This window comes from Drosophila kikkawai, chromosome 3R, assembly GCF_030179895.1.
Source record: "Drosophila kikkawai strain 14028-0561.14 chromosome 3R, DkikHiC1v2, whole genome shotgun sequence".
Classification (NCBI taxonomy): Eukaryota; Metazoa; Arthropoda; class Insecta; order Diptera; family Drosophilidae; genus Drosophila; species Drosophila kikkawai.
Genome location: NC_091731.1, coordinates 37,358,355 through 37,372,005, shown reverse-complemented (window position 1 = coordinate 37,372,005; position 13,651 = coordinate 37,358,355). Strand labels below are relative to the sequence as shown.

General features: G+C 40.2%; 5 protein-coding genes across 11 annotated transcripts in view; 3 read left to right on the top strand and 2 right to left on the bottom strand.

Moving 5' to 3' along the window:
- Window positions 1–36: 36 nt before the first annotated feature.
- On the bottom strand, window positions 37–1,924 carry LOC108075695 (G-protein coupled receptor Mth-like). Its single transcript, XM_041774423.2, has 7 exons — window positions 1,477–1,924; window positions 1,260–1,425; window positions 1,019–1,195; window positions 700–951; window positions 460–631; window positions 218–400; window positions 37–158 (listed from the first exon to the last, which is right to left on the bottom strand). Exons 1-7 carry the CDS (start codon window positions 1,816–1,818, stop codon window positions 137–139), a joined length of 1,314 nt encoding a protein of 437 aa, XP_041630357.2. The 5' UTR covers window positions 1,819–1,924; the 3' UTR covers window positions 37–136.
- A 2,929-nt stretch (window positions 1,925–4,853) lies between these two features.
- Window positions 4,854–7,636, top strand: LOC108075704 (uncharacterized). 2 transcript variants are annotated; one of them, XM_017168231.2, is made up of 4 exons: window positions 4,854–4,931; window positions 6,204–6,563; window positions 6,887–6,954; window positions 7,019–7,635. In XM_017168231.2, the coding sequence occupies exons 2-4, from the start codon at window positions 6,238–6,240 to the stop codon at window positions 7,378–7,380; spliced, it is 756 nt and encodes a 251-aa protein (XP_017023720.1). In that variant the 5' UTR covers window positions 4,854–4,931; window positions 6,204–6,237; the 3' UTR covers window positions 7,381–7,635. The 2 variants fall into 2 exon arrangements, with proteins under 2 accessions (XP_017023720.1, XP_017023721.1); XM_017168232.2 differs by having other exon boundaries at window positions 4,857–4,935; window positions 7,019–7,636.
- A 380-nt stretch (window positions 7,637–8,016) lies between these two features.
- Spase12 (Signal peptidase complex subunit Spase12) lies at window positions 8,017–8,660 on the top strand. Its single transcript, XM_017168257.3, has 3 exons — window positions 8,017–8,170; window positions 8,233–8,379; window positions 8,449–8,660. Exons 1-3 carry the CDS (start codon window positions 8,147–8,149, stop codon window positions 8,581–8,583), a joined length of 306 nt encoding a protein of 101 aa, XP_017023746.1. The 5' UTR covers window positions 8,017–8,146; the 3' UTR covers window positions 8,584–8,660.
- On the bottom strand, window positions 8,587–9,709 carry LOC108075718 (tRNA-uridine aminocarboxypropyltransferase 1). The gene has a single exon (XM_017168256.2). It carries the CDS (start codon window positions 9,632–9,634, stop codon window positions 8,645–8,647), a length of 990 nt encoding a protein of 329 aa, XP_017023745.1. The 5' UTR covers window positions 9,635–9,709; the 3' UTR covers window positions 8,587–8,644.
- Window positions 9,710–9,857: 148 nt separating this feature from the next.
- LOC108075716 (uncharacterized protein C2orf42 homolog) overlaps window positions 9,858–13,651 on the top strand; it is a 179,811-nt gene continuing 176,017 nt past the window's right edge. For 2 of the 6 annotated variants that reach the window (XR_011445383.1, XR_011445382.1), the window contains exons 1-3: window positions 9,889–10,917; window positions 10,982–11,614; window positions 11,679–12,119. Coding sequence is in view for 2 of the 6 variants with exons in the window: in XM_017168254.3 (XP_017023743.1) it covers window positions 10,039–10,917; window positions 10,982–11,614; window positions 11,679–12,116 (1,950 nt within the window). In the remaining 4 variants the exon portion in view is untranslated. Of the gene's footprint in view, window positions 10,918–10,981; window positions 11,615–11,678; window positions 12,120–12,868; window positions 13,649–13,651 lie in introns of those variants that run through there. The other 4 variants (XM_017168254.3, XR_001770739.3, XR_011445384.1 and 1 more) reach the window with 4 other exon arrangements.

Genomic DNA, 13,651 nt, shown 5'->3' with positions numbered 1-13,651 from the left:
TCCGGTTTGGTAAAGAAGGAAGCACATACTTATATTGCTTTTATTAACTTAATATACAATTAACAACAACAAATCTAATTGACAAACTTATAAAAACATAACAGAATCCAAAGAGAACCCTTCATCCAGTCCACTGCTATTTTCTCCGTTCTAGAATACTACATTTATAAAAAACATTATTATTAAAACAGATCTGAAAAAACGGTTGAATACTCACCTTTCCTTAAGAAGATTAAGAGTGCTGCGCTTCAGGACAAACATAATGAAAATAATAATGCCGATGCAAGAATCACAGTATTTACATATAGTTAGAAGATAGTTCCAATCAGCAAAGATTGAAGTCATGCGAAAGCTCCACTGAATATCCATAACGATGAAGAGACTTGCAAACATTCTAAACCTGCGATCGGATTGTGGGAAACTCAATTCACATGATGTTAATGTTAAGTTAGATCTTACGATTGCATTCTCGAGTTCAGGTTCCTTGCCCTCTCGTCCTGGTCGAACAAGTGCCTCAGTGAGAGTTTTACTCGTATAATTGTGATAATGGTCAACATAATAAGGATTGTATTTAATGCTACTAGTATTACCAACGGCGTTTCAATAATGTAGTTAAAATAATTACCGGCCCCTGAAAATAAGAAAAATTATATTCTTGGATTCCTTGTGCAAGAGATAATAATACTATCAAAAACCTACCCATATATACACAGTTTTCCCAACCAATACCGGACACCCAATCCAACTTGTTGGGATCGCTATCCCAAATCTGATTAATCAGGAAAATAACTCCCGTCAGGATAGCAGTCGATCCCCAGGCAAAGGTGCTGTAGGCCCCGAAGCTATATTCAGACTCAACTCGATTGACCGATGTAAAGCCTCTCCACAACTGATGGCTCAAAGCCAAGAGCCAACTTAATTTGGCGATGAAGAAATAAATCGTGACGTAACCTGCAATTTGAGGACAAAACAATAAATTTACAATCAATTTATTAAAATTATAAAACAACATGTATACCTTGTAAAACGCACAACTGCAAATGAATTGGAACGGCTTCCAGCAAATAAAAGACAAAATACATAAACGAAGCTATCATGTAACAGATGAAGCACTTTCCGTGCAGATTCCGGAGCTTCTTTAAGTGAAGATACAGTACGATTGTGAGACCCAACGAAACTTCTGAAAGGCACAAGACTGCATATTTGAAAGATTAGAGGACTGCAAGTTCTTCAAGTGGCTACATAGTAACTCCTCTTACGCTCTTTCATTCCTGGATTCAGTGATAGGTACCTCTCATTATACCATTCCATATGGAAGGCAGCAACAAAGGACTCTGTGTTGCCTGAAGTAAACTGATTTGGATGGAGACAGTCATATCCCCTGAAGAAAAGTATGTCCGTACTATTCAACAGTACAGACCCGTTCTAAGGATATCAAATTAGTTATAGAAACATGGAACAAAAAGAAGAACTAACCTCGAATATTGTGTACTTCTCTTTTACCCAAATATCACTAAGCCGAAGTCGATCTCTCAACACGATAAAATCCTTTAGCAAGTTCGTTTCTGCCACTGACCCATTGATGAGTGTCACATTAAGGAAGGGATCGATCCCAGCCAACTCCTCCATCATACCATCTGTGCATTTACTATTGGGTTCATCCCAATCTTTAAAGCGACAACAGATCCATATGCAAGGTTTCAGTTGGCAAATACATCCTCGTAGATGGTTTCTTACTCCTTCTCTTATTCCCTCCTCCGTTGTTATGTAATCATATTGACCAGTCAAATATTCAGGAATCTCGATGTCTTGGTACATATAGGAGCCATTTTGTAGCCTCAGACTTGACGTTATATTCACAGTTTCTAGGAAATGACATCCGGGAATATCCGCTTTTGCTGTTTGTAGGAAAATAAGCTCCAGGAAGGCCCCGAAAATAATGGAATATAGCTTCATTGTGTCATGAAACATAATCAACGAACAAAAATTCTCGACTAATTCACAAGCAGCTTGGCGAACGATTTTATATAGCATTCTGGAAAGCAACTATTTTGAAAATACATAAAACAAGAAAGGAAGCTAACTTCGGCACGCCGAAGTTTGTATACCTTTGCAGACTGGTTTCGATGTTTATATTATAGATTTAAATGCTGAAAACACTCACAAAACTGTGTTTCATTACATTTTACCTATACTTATTATATTTACAGTTTGACAGTTACAGTTTTACATTCCCAGTTTTACATATTTTTTACATTTACCGATCGCTTCTATGGCAGCTATATGATATAGTTGTCCGATTTTCATAAAATTTTTACCAAAATTCTGAAATAATAAAAGAATCTCATATCTAAAAGAAGATAAGAATATGTTGAAAAACAACGAAGTTATAATTTTTTTCCTATTCATTTTCCGATCGTTCCTATGGCAGCTATAAGATAAAGTCGTCCGATTTTTATGAAATTTATACCAAAATTCTAAAATAATAAAAAAAGTTTATATCTCAGAGTAGATAAAAATACGTTGAAAAACAATGAAGTTATAATTTTTTTTCTATTTATGTTCCGATCGTTCCTATGGTAGCTATAAGATATAGTCGTATAATTTTCATGAAATTTTAAAAATATCGAAAAACAGCCAGCAGCTATATGATATAGTCGTCCGATCCGGCCCGTTCCGACATATATAGCAGTGAGAGTATATAAAGTTTCATTCAGATAGCTTTAAAACTAAGGGACTAGTTTGCGTAGAAACAGACAGACGGACAGACGGACAGACAGACAGACGGAGATGGCTAGATCTACTCGGCTGTTGATGCTGATCAAGAATATATATACTTTATAGGGTCGGAAAGGTCTCCTTTACTGCGTTGCAAACTTCTGACTGAAATTATAATACCCTGCAAGGGTATAAAATCTAATGATTTGCCTTTGGGAATTTAATTTTAATAAATTTATTGTTGCTATATATTTGCCGTAAAGATTCTTATAGAGATTCGCTATTATTTTTGTGGGGCCTTATCAGAGAGGGGAATACTTAAACATTGGGTGTGCCACATGTTTACTTCATTGCCTGAATATTAATTTTTGGCACAATGTATGGATTACATTTTTCGTATATATTATATATATTATATTTTAATAATATTGTGAAAAATTTGATATAAATCTAATTATTATTTCATAAGAATAAATGTTAGTTTTTGGTTAAATTCAATTCAAAGTTTCAAAGCTTTCTTTCATGTTCTTAATTAACTTTTATTAAGTGATTCGATGTCATATATTTGATTTTCTTTAAGCGGAATTTCCTCTCTCTTTAGGTTATTTTCCCTTAAGTACCTGAGGCATTCATCTTCACCTCCCATCTTAATAAGCTTTTTCCCACAAAAACACATCTTAACATAAATCTTTATCTGCCATTTATTTTCAAGAACACAATCCAATCATATCGCCGCTGCGATTTGTCTTCCGGCTTTGGTTTTTATTTAACGCTTATAAATGATTTTCATTCGCAGTGCAATTTAGATGAAATGGCTTTCCTTACACGCACAAAAAATGTATATAAATGTATTAAGCGAAGGCGTATCAGTGCTCGTGCGAGTGGTTAGCTGAAAAGTGCATCGGAGAGCTATTAAAACTGAAAATATATAGGGGAATCTCGATGTCTTGGTACATATATGAGCCGTTTTGTAGCCTCAGGCTAGATATTATATTCACAGTTTCTAAAAAGTGGCATCCAGGAATATCCGCTTTTGCTGTTTGCAGGATAATAAGCTCCATGAATGCCCCCAAAATAATGGAATATATCTTCACTTTTTCTTGAAACATAGTCAACGAACAAAACTTCTCGACTAAATAACAATCAGCTTGGTGATTTGGTTTATATAGGTTTCTATAAAGCAACAACTCAAACCAAAAACATTAAAATTTTAAAAGACGTAAAGTTCGCAATCTTTTGCCATAGCTTTTCTAAGAAAAGTTTTCTTATCCGAAAACTATTGTTCTTCGGGGGTATTTGGCGTCTAGAGACATCTCAGTCCTTATCCGAGAACCCTTAAGGGGATACTTAACCAATGGGTATGCTTAACCAATGGGTATGCACTGTTCAAATATGCATTTTTTTTATCAAACAATTCGAATTCCAGTGGAACAAACGTTACCTTACCAAAAGCTGATGGGAAAGAGTGTATGAGAAATTCACAGAACTTGATTCTGATGACATTCCCATTTTTTATGTGCAATTTTTGTAGGCCTCCTTCTAAAATAGGTTGAATTATCTTAAGAAATAGCGACTTTTTTTTATAAAATCCAATCTAATGTTATTATTGAAAATATACAATCTTATAATTTCTTAGTAAATCAAATCATTTTCACAAGTATAGCAACTAATTCAAACTGTAATAATTTTCCAAATATAAATATATGGGATAAATACATAAAGATAAAAAATTGCATTAAATTAAACTTTAAGATTTTTTTTCGTGTTTGGAAATTGAATCCCGTTGTTGAATCATTTTAGTTAGTTACTTAAGTTTAAAATAAATACAATTAAAAAAAACAACGTGAGGCTCAATTGGTTTCAAATTCAAATAAAAATCCCTATTAAAGAAAAAGACAATAAGAATCTGGCTATAAAATAGCTAAAATAGCTAATATGTAATTTGCCAATTCAGGTTGTTCGGCAAATCAGTTTTTTCTGGAGAAATTATAAAAACATATTTTTTTATATTAAGGAAATTATTAATTTATTTTTATCAGGTCTTATACGAATATTAGCTTTTTTAAAGCTATTTTCAGCCTTTATCTAGCTCCCTTTCTCATCACTGGTTCTGATCAGAAGCCATTGCCATAACAACCGTTTTTTCAGTCGTTTCTCCTTCGCTCAACTAGCCAGTTTGTTGTTGTTTCTCGCTAGCGCCGATACGGATAAACGTAGGTGTGCCCCTCTACTGCGCCTGTGTGCGTGTATGTGTCAGCGCTCTGTTGTTTATTCCGATTTCTGTGATAAATGTGGCATTTAAGTTACTAAATTAAACTAAACATTATAAATAAAAAGAAAAATATGGTGCACAATTGAAAGAAATAAGCCAACGGTTTTTGTTTATATTTGGTACAGTGCGCGTTGCAAGTTGCAACCAGTTTGTTTAAGAGTGTGTGTGTATGAGAGAGAAAAACAGAGAGAGTGAGAGAGCCGCCCAGAAGAGAGTGTTGGGTTTCAATATAAGAAAATTAATCCAAAATATTCCTTATTCATCAGAAAAAATAAAAAATAAATAAATAAATAAATATCATAGCGATCTAGTTTTAATATTTTTAAAAATTAATTTTCCATTTAAAAAATACCAGCAATAATACTTACATATTTATAAACAAATTAATAAATATAAATTCCCTTTTAAAAGTAATAAATTACATATTTATATTATTTAAAACATTTTTTAATGTATTAATTTATATATTTTGTAGATTTACATATACGTTTTAAATCCAACTTTCGTATTTAAATTATAACTATTCACTTATTATCTTTAATTTTATGATTTGTTAACCCTTTTTTAAGCCAAAAAAATTTGAATAAGTCACTTAAGGGTCTTATTTTCTTGAATAAAAACAACCCTGACCAATCCCAAGAGCCCTCTTGAGTAATTGTGATAAACAAATTAGGTGCAATTACAATTATGCGGAATTACTGAGCTCGAAAATGCCCAATTAATTGAGTCTAAACCAATTTGAATCCCAAGATGGAATTAATAAGCCCACAGTCTCCCACTTCAATTATTCGGTTGTCTAAAAATTTCAAAAATAAAAAGTGGTCTTATTTTTGAAATTTTTAGACAACCGAATAATTGAAGTGGGAGACTGTGGGCTTATTAATTCCATCTTGGGATTCAAGTTTTTTTAAGAGAATAAAAAAATATTAAAAATCTACAATTACTATAAAATTATTGCCCTATAATTTGAGTATTATATATTTCTTTTATACTTCATATAGCTAAATAGATTAAAAACAAATATTTAAAATGAATTAACAAAATTAAATTAATTTAAATATATTTGTAAGCTCTTTTTGCATACCTTTTCCTTCGTTTTAAAATCTTTGGTTTTAGACAAAAACCAAAGTAATTAAAGGTTTTTTTTGCCGGGCAGAGTATTCTATGCTCCTCCTTATTCTAAAGACTCCCATTTCCCGCAACTCTATTTCAGGCCCCACCACCCACACACCCACCGAGCAGCCAAGATGTCTTACTCCGCGGAGCGAGCTCTATCCTTTCTGTACCCCACAGCGATCGTCGCTTCGGTGGTCTGTTGCATCACCTCGGCGGTGGCCTGGACTCACTGGCGCTACGTCCTGAATGCCTGTCCGGACACCAACTGCGGCTGCGTCCTTCACAGCCGGAGCACGTACAACAGCTTCGAGGGCGGCAATATTGCCTACTGCCACTACGCCACCTATGGGCTGATACTGCCGCTGATCTTTGCCGTGGTGCTGGGTATCTATCATGGATATCGGATGTGCATCGGGCGGGGCAAGCCCAAGACTGGCACGGCCACCATCAGTCAGCGGTGAGTGGTCACAGGGGGAGGTGTATGGTATCCGAGATCCGGACATTCTAATTCCAATTCCGACGCGACTGTCTCTGGGGGTCAAGTGGGTTAATCGATTGGTTAACCGGGACACACATTCACTCTCAAGATGAGACGTCTAATTAGGCCTTATGCTAATAGGGACCACGCTGCGTATGAGTAATAACATTGCCAAATAAGACAATTCAGAGTAGTTGAGATCGGTAAAATAATTGATACATTTGTAGGGTTCTTCTTTAGCTTAACTTTAAGTTTTAATATTAATTTACTTTAAATATTTAAATTTTAATTTTTTTCAACAGATCCGGTGAAATAATTGTGGTAAATACCGAGTCGGAACTCTCACCCCATGGGCTCTCTCCATATTATTGTGAGTATTCTTTGCCACAAGTTACCAATATATTCAATAACATTTATTATTTTGGCTTTGATAGGGCTCCCGGCCACCGTCATCTCTGTGATCATGGCCATCTATCAGCTGATCTACTCTGCCATATTCACCGATGGATTTGAGGTGACCTGCAAGCAGTACAGGGAGTCGCTTTTGAAGGAAATCCAGGGCGTGGGCAATATAGTGCCCGTGATCAAGTCCCGATTGTCGTGTGCCGCCGTTTTCGACTTTATGGACTACTTGGTGGAGAGCATCTCGTATGAGAGGAGGCGCTATGGACGCATTAATACCGCCGCCTGCTTGTATTTCACCCTGGTCTTCGCCTGGTTGGCCCTATTCGCCTGGCTGGCCATCTGTGTGATCAACATTGTGAATCTGCGCCGAACAAAAGCCGCCAGAATCTGAGCAAGGTCCTCAGCAGCAGGGAAATAATGCCAGCCTAATATATTGGAATGGATGAAGCATAAACTAAGACATTCCCCACGCACATTCGCCTTATATATTTTATCGTAGCCTTACGAAGCGCCACTTATTTATTAGTAGAAACCCACACATCAATTACGTCCACGGTTCGAACCGCCATCAAAACGCATTGTACAAATAAATGTCTGAGCAACAACGAACGATTAATTAAATCACGACATAAGTTTTACAAAATTGTAATTGGTTTTTTAATGTTTTCGTTGGCTAATTTGTAGCATACTTTCTAGCTGCTATTAATTTGGTTTCAAAGCCTCAATTGGTCTATGAAATCTCTACTTAACTTCATCTAATTTGCAATTAAAAAATTGTTTTTTTACAAATTTAATAAATTAAAAATTTTCTAAATTTAAAATAAAATCTTTAAAATATTCCCCTTAAAAAAATCTAAAAATACCGATTTTTTAATATTGTTTGTTTGTTTGTACGGTTCTTTTTTTAACACACTTTTACTTTAGTCGCTTAAATTTAATATTTAAATTTTAAAATCAATTTCGATATACCTATCTTAAAATCGATTAGCCGATAGCTTACACTTAAAATGGACTAGTCGATAACAGCACTTACCCCAAATCTGGGGAGAAAACCGCTAAAACGGCAACACTGAACAACACTTAATGCTGACGTGCCGCATCCCGAATTTGTTTACGTGAAAAAATAGCTTAAATTAACGAATAAACTCATCTACAAAATGTTGGACATACAGACGCACATGGTGAGAGCTTGAAGAACATAAATTAACCCACAAATAATCTCTAATAAACCTCTAAAACGCAGGACTTTGTGGGCCAGGGAAAGGCAGAGCGCTGGTCCCGGCTCATCATCACAGTTTTCGGCGTTATCGGCCTGATCTACGGAGCAATTGTCCAGCAATTTTCGCAAACTGTGTACATCCTGGGAGCGGGCTTCCTGCTCTCCTCTTTGGTGAGTATCCTCAGGGCAAGTTCCAGCTGGAATCCTTTTAAACTTATGCCCGAAAACCCTATTTCTTAGATCACCATTCCGCCGTGGCCCTTGTTCCGTCGCAACCCTCTCAAGTGGCAGAAACCCATCCAAACCGATGGCTCCTCCGCCAAGTCCTCCCCCAGCTCCGAGTCCGGTGACGAGGGCAAGAAGAAGAAGAAGTAATGGTCCTAGTTAAGCGTAATTCGTGTATTTCTCACACTCTATCCAAGAATATAAACTATAGCTAAATGGGACGCCGATAGGCTATGAGTTCGTTGTGATCGTAGTACTTGTGGATAAGATCGTACATGTTGGCGAAGAAGAACAGCAGGTTGTCGTACTGCCCGTTGTACGGCGACTCTCGGTCCGTCGCCTTCTCCTCCGCAGCTGGCACCACCTTGAGCGGTTCGGCCAGCCGATGGAAGCTCTCGGTTATCTCCAGATTGTCCAGGCCACGGTAATGCGAGCTCAGGCCCCAGGCGTTGATGTGCACCTCGAGGAGGAACTGGTGGATGGCCTCAATGGTGGCCAGGTACCAGCGAGGACTGCCGCGTTGATGTCGCCAGAACTGCGACAGACGGTTCTGCAGAACCACCGTTCTCAGGCCTCGTACCCGCTCGTCAGCGTAAATGCCGCGGCTCTGGTTCCACGTGCTGTCGATGAAGACGGCTCGGCGGATGGGCAGGTTGTCCAGCTTCCAGCAGCGCAGCTCCTGCTCCGGCTTGTCGTCGTCCTCATGGATCTCCACCTCGTCCATGCGGCGGCGCAGCATGGTTCCCATGTGATGGCCTTTGGGCAGGCCATAGTTCTCGCCTATCTGCAGCTGAACGTTGCGCTCGAAGAGCTGTGGCACTGTCGCCGCCTTGGCGCTGGGAAAGATCAGCACCACCCCGTCCTCCTTTCGATAGTCCGGAATGTCCGGAAAAGTGTGGATTCGCACATGTTCCGGCGCCAGGACAGCCGCATGCACGGCCGTGCTCTTGCCGTCAATCTCCTTCTTATGCTTGATAATGTCCACCAGCAGTGGGAGCTTGATCTGCGGCAGCACATCCGTCTCCGCCAGTTCGCCGACGGGTATGTAGCAATTGTAGCAGAAGAATTTCCTCGAGCGATGGCACAGCCGGCAGTTGTGCCGTCCCTCGATGGTGTCCAGTATGGTGTGGTCGGAAATCCGCATGCCCACGAAGGGGTACTTGCGAACGCGCGGCAGCTGGGCATCCAGGGGATGCGACATCTCGTATCTCGTGTATGCAAGGAAATCCCAATCAGAAAACCGATTTCCGTGATTGTTTACAGTTATCGATAAATCGCAGGGCTGGCGACTACTCAAAAAACATATGTTCTGGAATATCCCCAATGGAGGTTTATGGTCTCCTGAGTCTCCTTCAAGAATGTTGGTTTGCTGTGTATATTTTAACTGTACACAAAATCATCCAATTGAAACAAAATGATTCCTGGCGGTTTTTATTTTTTAACGGTCAATCGATAACAATAGCCAATCAGCTGTTCACCTCTCTCCTAACTATCTCTCTCCTCTCTAAGTTCGCCGGCAAAGTTCAGATTGTTTCGTTCGCCGGGAAAAACAGTGAAAAGTAAGGAAAATTGTATGTTTTCCACGAAAAACGTTCGCGAAACGCGATGCGGGGTGTTCGGAAGTGCGTTCAGTGCGGTGTTTTAAACGGGAATCGGGCTCAGCTGTGTCGGAACGTCGCGTGTCCGCAGCGCAAGAATGTTCTTGACGCCGTGCAATTGGTGTCTTTGCGATCAGGATCTACGGTTTACTCCCTGCGATCCAAGGAGAAGGAGCAGCAGCCGAGAAACTTTGTGGTGATTCAAGAGGTCACCGTGTCCCTGCAGCCAGATGCGGCGGTGGTGTCCAGCAAAGCGGTGTGCTTTGTAGAGTCCTGCCACAAAGGTGGCGTCAAGGCCACCGCGGACTGCGTGCACGTCAAAACGTGCCGCGAAATGGGCCCTGAGTTTCCAAAGGCCCAGGCCTACAGCGTGTCGCGCGAGGTGCTGTGGAACCTGAACATCAGCCAGGAGCAGAAGCAGCAGCTCTGGCAGCAGTACAAGTACGCCGAGGAGCAGGAGCACCTGCCGGCTGTCCAGCGGCTGAATGCCACCACATTTGTGGTGAAGTGCGAACGCTCCGAGTCCTGCCCAGCAGCTCGACTACATGTCACCGTCCTGGCCAATGGCTCCAAGAGGAAGGGGGCGGCCAGTTATGCCTGCGCCTGCCGGAAACTAAAGATTATCGTGGAGCCGGACAACTCGCTGGTGATGCAGGACGAGATCTGTGACCACCTGCTGCTCGTCCTGGCCGGCATCCTGAGCTCGCCGCAGGGCAAACGGGTGTACGGGCACTTTACCAGCGGCCTGCAGTCCTTCTGGATGCCATCCCAGCTGGAGACACCTCTTGGAGATGGCGCTGCCGAGGATCTGCGCTTGAGTCTGCACATGGAGGACGATGACTTTGATCCTCAGGTGGACATTCTGGTCTTTGGCGATCAGCTGGATGTGAGTATTTTAGGCAAACATGCAAATGGGATTGGAATCATGGATCATTATTTACTCCCTTTAGCTTCCCCTGCCAGATCTTTCCGATGGCGCTTTCAATCTGGACAACATGCAGGCGGCGACCACGAAAAGCCACAGCGATTCAAACCAAGCCAGCAGTGCCCTCATCCACTACGCCAACGACTCGCAGCTGCTGTCCAACTGCGATGTCTATGCAGAGCCCATCGAGCTCACGGACTGCAATATCGAGCTGATGGACCAGTTCCAGCCAACGGATCAGATTGACTTAAGCAGCGAGGACATTGAGCTGCCGCTGATCAGTGAGCCCTACAACATCTTGGCCGCTCCTCCCATCTTTTCGGAGGCCTCGCCTGCTGATCAGCTGCCCATTGAGTTGGCAACTATTTCCATGGTTAAGAAGGCGGCTCCCGTTAAGACCTCGGCGATAGTGAGAGAAGTAAAGTCCAGAAAACAACCTCCCTTGCCGGCCAAAAGAGCCTTAATTGTGAATAAGCCAGCTGCTGCAAATCAGGTATTGGATACTCCCTGCCAGGAGGCTTGCGTTCAGCCGGCACTGGCGTACTCCGCGTGGCTGGAACATGTAGTAGAGCTGCTAAACGAGGCACTTGAGCCCCGGGAAACACCTCAGGCGGGGATCTCAAAACGCTTGGTCCAGCAAAACTTTCATGTGCACAGGGTGAGATGATATTTACAGAATAATATTAATATTCAACAAAAACTAAAAGTTTACTTTATTGTAGGACACCTTTTCGCACTTTTGCAAAGGCTTCAGTGCGGGAATCAAGCGTCGTCCCTTGGACAAGGTGACTGTGATAGAATCGGGCCGTTATAAGGGTCTGACCAAATACACCTGGCACTTTACGACCTCGCACACGGTCAAGCGCATCTTTAGCACTGCTAATATTGAACTGCAGTTGCAGCGTGCCTTTGAGCGTCATCCGGATGGCCAATATTTTGTGCCCTATGTGCGACCACCAACATCCATTGAGGATTCATCCAAAAAGCGCCTAACTTACGCCAGAATAAAACTGTACATGGCCAAAATTATATTCCAAATGGCGCCAAAGGAACAGGCCGGCAATGGAGTGCTGCTCACCTGGACGCCGGATGTTCTGCCCCGCAGCCATTTCGGGCTGATGCAGGTGGAGTTCAGTGTGGAGACACAAGCGCCCAGCTAAGAGGTAAGAGTGGTTTTTGCAATTTGATGTGTTCTTTATTTCGACGCTTCTTTATCCTTGTCTATCTTTAGCTTCATAATTTCCATTTTCTCATTGGCTTACTCTTAGCTTAGGTGTACCATACATATACATATATTTAAATATATATATATACCATTATTTTGTTTTTTTGTTTTTATAAGCTGGGGGAGAGTCCCTAACCCTACCATCTGTGTGTCATTAAAATCTATGGTCTGTCTGCCTCTGTTGTAATATTCATCTTGATCTAGGTTTATGCTTAGCTCTAAAATCGTGGGCATGCTTTTGCTTACTACATTTCAGCTCTCTCTCTCTTATCGAATCTCTTTCTCATTGTTTTTTGTTCGTTTTTAAATGGTTTATACTCTTAACTTTGACATTCATCACATTTATAAATTGCATATAACACCATCAATTAGATAATCTGTTCGTTTTTTACTTTAGTTAAATGTGTGAAGGTAGTTTAGTCGTGGAAAGGTTTCCTCGATTGCTCGAAAAGTGTCTGGTGTGTGCTGGTTTTTTTAATTTGTTGAACTCCTGATTACTCTTAATTTTCTGTTGATTAAGCTTCTTCATTTGGCTGCCACCCTTATGTACACAATGTGTATATAGAAATATCCATCTATAGTTTACTATTCATTTGCTTTCGTTTTGTTTTTGCAACAGTTAAAATGCACGGTTACTCCAATATTTGGTATCGAAATAATATGATTCTCTGGTTCGTTATATTACAGATGAAGCATCGGTTGTCAGTATGAGAATTTACAAGCCTGCTAGAGCGTATATATAAGTGTTACCTTAGTCTAAGTCGGGGTTTTTAGTGCCTAAGAAACATAAATCTCACAAAAAATTGGTCAGTAGTTGGTTGGTTAATATGTAGAGCCGCCTATTAGGGTTACAGCTGACAAATGATTGGATTGAAATGCTCGCTCGCTTTGATAAGATCAGGATCTCGAAGGGACAGAAACCCATCAACTGTGCATCCAGTAGTCTCTGACTACATTCGATTGGGATAAATCTAAGAGGAAACTGAAGGACCTTTGTTGACATTGCGTTAATTTACATAATCAGTATACCATGCTTATTCAAGTTAAAGTGTACAAAAAACCAGTCTTTAAAACATTTTTCTTTATCGTTTCTTTCATACTTTGCTTCATTATTTTTTATTTCTACATATAAAATGTAAAAATATTTACTAATTTACTTGCGCTCTACGCTGGTCCTGTGTGTGTGTCTTTAATGTGGTGCCCAAAAGTAGGCTAACAATAAATTATTCCGAATTTTGGGTCTAACATCATAGCATACTTTTAGGCACCCTTTCTAAAGAAATTTCAAAATCTTATCTTTACCACACACAGACACTTAGCCATGGCAATTCAGAGTGCAAAGCTTTTATGTTTTATATTTATCCCACATACGAGGCTAACTTTAAGAACTGTACAGATTACGATTACGCCCAGCGAATGTGATAGCACCCTGTGTGTGCATCGAATAAAGAGAAAAACAAAACAAAACTG

Bases quoted from the DNA above. Each gene is read 5' to 3' on its own strand.
- LOC108075695 (XM_041774423.2), bottom strand. From the start codon at position 1,818: ATGTACCAAGACATCGAGATTCCTGAATATTTGACTGGTCAATATGAT. The intron at 1,196-1,259 runs GTAAGAGGAGTT...TCAAATATGCAG, and splicing joins GAATCCAGGAATGAAAGAGC to TCTTGTGCCTTTCAGAAGTT. The intron at 632-699 runs GTAGGTTTTTGA...TCTTATTTTCAG, and splicing joins GGAAAACTGTGTATATATGG to GGGCCGGTAATTATTTTAAC.
- LOC108075704 (XM_017168232.2), top strand. From the start codon at position 6,238: ATGTCTTACTCCGCGGAGCGAGCTCTATCCTTTCTGTACCCCACAGCG. The intron at 6,564-6,886 runs GTGAGTGGTCAC...TTTTTTCAACAG, and splicing joins ACGGCCACCATCAGTCAGCG to ATCCGGTGAAATAATTGTGG. The intron at 6,955-7,018 runs GTGAGTATTCTT...TGGCTTTGATAG, and splicing joins TGGGCTCTCTCCATATTATT to GGCTCCCGGCCACCGTCATC.
- Spase12 (XM_017168257.3), top strand. From the start codon at position 8,147: ATGTTGGACATACAGACGCACATG. The intron at 8,171-8,232 runs GTGAGAGCTTGA...TCTAAAACGCAG, and splicing joins TGGACATACAGACGCACATG to GACTTTGTGGGCCAGGGAAA. The intron at 8,380-8,448 runs GTGAGTATCCTC...CCTATTTCTTAG, and splicing joins GCTTCCTGCTCTCCTCTTTG to ATCACCATTCCGCCGTGGCC.
- LOC108075718 (XM_017168256.2), bottom strand. From the start codon at position 9,634: ATGTCGCATCCCCTGGATGCCCAGCTGCCGCGCGTTCGCAAGTACCCC.